General features: G+C 52.5%; 1 protein-coding gene across 1 annotated transcript in view; it reads left to right on the forward strand.

The window, feature by feature from the left end:
- The first annotated feature begins 662 nt into the window (after positions 1-662).
- Positions 663-4,503, forward strand: part of GCHFR (GTP cyclohydrolase I feedback regulator) — a 31,271-nt gene continuing 27,430 nt past the window's right edge. Inside the window, exon 1 of the mRNA XM_006024617.3 lies at positions 663-695. Within this exon, the coding sequence (XP_006024679.2) occupies positions 678-695 (18 nt within the window). The 5' untranslated portion in view covers positions 663-677. The remainder of the gene's footprint in view (positions 696-4,503) is intronic.

Below are 4,503 nucleotides of genomic sequence, written 5' to 3' on the forward strand. Positions count from 1 at the left end.
GGCGCCCCCTGGCCGCGGGCGCGGACTGTGGCGGCGTTGCCGGCGGCCCCTCCGGAGGCTCTCACAGCCCCCAGTGCCACCGCGCACACGACATAGGGCCGCGCACGCAGCAGGGCACCCGGGGTTACTCACACCGCCGCACCCTACGCTTTCTGCTTGGCTTGGCCCCACTCGGTCACCGTCCCGCCGCAGCCCAGACAAACACCCCCTGACGCACAAAGATGACGTCTGCAGAGCGCCGAACTTCTGTTCACCCTGGCCTCGCCGCTGCCGGTAAGCGGCAATGGAATGACGGAATCGAGCCCTGTCTAGCACCCCCTGCTGGAGGGCAAGTGTCCGGCCATGCGCAAAGGGCACGTGACTCGCAGGGCCCAATGAGCATGGGGCAGGGGAGCTGAATGGGAGGATTCTTGCCCCTGGGTTAGTTCAGCCTCGGGCTGTGCGTGCGACTGTTTGGGACGCTGCCCAGTGTCTGGGGCTGGGGAGCTCCGGGCCCGCGGCTCTCTCTGTGGGCTCCCCCAGGCGTCTTCTTGGCCTTCCTACCCCAAACCCCTGGTCCAGTGGTGCTCAGGCAGGGAGCTGAGGCGCCGTGAGAGCCTTGCAAGGGCGCCTTTGGGGCTGCGTAGCGTTAGCGCTCAGAGGTGGGCAAATGCGCGTCATGAGAGAAGGGCGGAGCCATGTCCAGACAAGCGCAGGTGTGCGGGTTGTGCTGCTGCAGACCCGTGTGTGGTGCCACACCACACATGCAGGTGCTCCCCATGCTGCGGTCTTGCAGCGGGGCGGGGAGGGGGTTCTTGATCCCAGTTTGAAAAAAACAACCCATGCCACAGAAAGGGGGGGGGGCACATATGGCAGCACTGCACAGCACAGGCAACTGGAGCCTGGCTGGCTGGAGCCCCACTTCAGCTGCTGGCCAGGCTTCCTGCTGTGACTCCAGCTCTGGGTGGTCCCCAAGACCCCAGGTAAGGCTGCTGGGGCCAGTGCAGTTGCTGGCTCCAGCCTCCCCTACCCCACCTGGGGTAACCTGCCATGTGCCAGAGTGCACATAGTACAGGTGTTCCCCTGGAGCAAGTAGCAGTGACACAAAGTATGCTGCTGCTACGAGTCCCCCAGGAAACAAACATCTACACTCATTTGGATGCAGCCAGAGATTTCAAATAGAATTCTACGGTGTCAAATAGAACCCAGCAGGCCAGAATTTTTCTGTAATCTTTGCTACAGAAGAATCACTCTATTCTTTTTCTGTAGTCAAAACAGGAGTGAAAGCTGAGAGCTGGCACTTTCTGAGGAGTGTCTGGCCTCTAAGAAAGTTGAGAACCACTTCTCTGGGTCCTTCTCATGCCCCAGTTGCATTTTATGTTGAACTGGACCACAAGGAGGCAGTGGTTTTGGTGGAGAGTCAGGAAATGGGACCGGGAAAGCCAAGGCTTTGGATCTTCCAGCCTTTCAACGTGTTACTCATTTAAGCTTGGATTCTTTTGTCTTCAAAAACTTTTGGCCTTTGTGTTGTGTTCAGGTAACTTGAGAAGTAAAGCAGTTTCTCAGTCTCTGAACTATCCAGCTGTCTTGCCTGGAAATCTATTCTTTGCCTTTCAGATAGTGCAGCTGAGGTAGAAGCTTTCAATGAAAGTAATTGAAGCACGTCTGTTCTGATAAAGGTCAAATAATGAAAGAAAAAAAAAAAAAGACTGCACAACTTGAAAGGCTCCAAACATTATTTCCAGTCCTCTTATCAGTAAAGCAATAACAGATCCTCGGGGCAGCATGAATCTGAATTCATATCACTGCGGATATTAAAGATGATATCAGAATATATCGTACCACAATTTTAGTTGAAACTCTGTTGCTTGTCTTATTTGGCAGATACTTGCCTTTATTAAAGCAATAAAGAAAGGGACTATACATGTGGTAGGTGATGTTTTAGACCCTTTGCTTCTTCCCTTTAACTCCTTGCTGCAATAGAAAGCTGCCTTAGTTTCATGGTTAGAATAACATCATAGAAAGTAGCGATGACTGTAAAAGCTTGGCCGGACCTACATGTGAAATTTAAATTACTAAATTAAAATAACAGTGTGCCCAGCCATGCCCAGTGAGGGCTGCAAGGACTCAAACCACTTCCTGCCTGCATTTCTGAGAGTGACTATTGCAGCTAACATATACTAGGACTTTTGTGATAGCTCACTTACTGAATATTGGGAAGGAGGCTTTTTCTGTCATTTAGTTTTATAGCTCGTTTGTGATATAGTTATTAAAGCCTTTCTGTCATTAATGGAATGAGGTGTACTGTCAATCCTTAACTACACTAGGTTTGAATCCTGCTTTTGATTGCAACAGTAGAGCTGGAAAAATCTCTTTGGATCCACTGCTCTTTTTCTCTGCCATTATAGAATTGTTACCTTCCGTATGCTATGCACTGTCTAGTCTAGTCTAATTTTAAAGGTTGTAAGAAAGAAGGCCTGGAATATCTCTTAGAAGGCTGTTCCACAGTTTGGCTGACTTCACTAGTAGGAAGTTTTTCCTGCTACTCAGATTAAATTGTCTTTCACTTTCCTTGTTGCTCTGAGAGGTAGACAGGGTAACACTTATGCCAGTGTGTAAGATGAGGGTAACAAATTGTAGCTGCAGTGTACAGTTGTAGCAAATTCTGTCACACCTTTAGCTATGTTTCATTCAGGCAGCAGAGTGATATATCAATTAGATTGTAACAACTGATGCAGACCCCTGAGGGGAAACTCCCAACTCCCAGTCCCACTCCCTTTTTAAACTGGTTGAAAGTTACATTTGCCCATAGCACTAGTTCAGGGATTGGCAGTGTTTTTCACTGGAGTGCCTAAAACACCCCAACCTCAACCCAGGCCTTGACTTGGCATGCCAGGTGCAGATGAGGGAAGGGGGAGAGGGAAGCTGTGAGGGGTGCAATCTTAGGGGCTGGGGTAATGCTGCCCTGGCCCTTTCCCCGCTGTGCTCCCCAAGATTCATGTGCAGCTGCTGCTGACCATAGAGGCTAGGTTCACAGCAGGCAGCAGACAGGTTGCAAACAGCTACACCAGGTTCCAGAGCCCTGGCCCCATTCCATTGGCAACATGTAGGGGGTGCACGCAGGTGCATGTGCACCCCCTGAGTTTGGCGGTGCACCCCCAGAGATTGGCCGCTGCTGGCAGTGCCTGTAGACGGTTGCCGCTCACAACCCCTCCCTCACTGCCGACACCACTGTGGCTGCCTGCGGGAGCTCCCTGCTCACCGCCACCAGCACCGCCACCCCATAGCCAGTGGCAGCTGCATTTGTGCCTCAGTACATGGAGCAGGGAAGGGGCTGAGGCAATGCAACCCCAGCCCCTCCCCTGCCAGCAATGCGCCAGCAGACCGCAGTGCAGCAGCTTGCAGCCTCCCAGTCATGTGCCATAGCAGCGTGGGCTCTGGGCAGGTCCCTTCTACCCTCCATGGAACCTGGGCTGCTCTCAGCAGGTGGCAGGGAGGCTGCAAACAGCTGCACCAAGGTCAGCTGAGCCCTGGTTGGACTTGTTGCTGGTGGCAGGTGCATGCGTATCTCTGGGTGGACAGCAGGGGAGGGCCCAGGATTGCACTGCCCTGGCTTCTTCCCTGTCATGTGCCCTTAGGTATCTCTGCAGCTGCTGCCAGTGCTGGGGCTCTGTAGCCTGGTGCAGCTGTTTGCAACTTTTTGGCTGCCTGCCACATCCTGCCAGGGCTCTGGACAGTTGCTACCTGCCAAGGAGCCCAGGCTGCTTGCAGCAGGGCATGCAGCCTCCTGGCTGCCTGCTGCGAGCAGCCTAGGCTCTGTGGCCAGAAGCACCTGCCCAGAGCCTTGGCCGGATGTGGCGTGCCAAGCAAAATGGCTTTGTGTGCCATGCTCTGGCATGTGTGCCAGGAGTTGCCGATCCCTGCACTAGTTATACATCTGTGTCTTAAATATTTCTCCAACCTTGGTCTTGACTCACTTTAACTATTTGTAGAGTTACTGGGTGCATCTAATGATAATGGCATCCATTTATGAGTGAGTGATGGTGGATATTGCAGCTGTTCTACTGGCTGATGGTACAGTGGTCTCAGGTGTACATGGCGTTAGGGGCTAGTGTATAAATAGGGTGCTTCTACACATGCGATTTCATAGACTTCATAGACATTAGGGCTGGAAGGGACCTCGGAAGATCATCAAGTCCAGCCCCCTGCCCGAAGGGCAGGAAGTCAGCTGGGGTCATAGGATCCCAGCAAGATAAGCATCCAATTTACTCTTGCAGGTGTTCAATGTAGGTGCTTGAGCCACCTCTGATGGCAGGCTGTTCCAGACCTTGGGGGCTCAGACAGTAAAGAAATTCTTCCTTACGTCCAGCCTGAAACAGTCTTGCAGTAGTTTATAACTGTTCGACCTCATCATCCCTTGGGGTGCTCTGGTGAACAAACGTTCCCCCAGATACTGGTGGTCACCCCTGATAAACTTATAGGTGGCCATCAGATCACCCCTGAGCCTGCGCTTTTCCAGGCTAA

The sequence above is a fragment of the Alligator sinensis genome, unplaced genomic scaffold (assembly GCF_000455745.1).
Source record: "Alligator sinensis unplaced genomic scaffold, ASM45574v1 scaffold108_1, whole genome shotgun sequence".
Lineage (NCBI taxonomy): Eukaryota > Metazoa > Chordata > Crocodylia > Alligatoridae > Alligator > Alligator sinensis.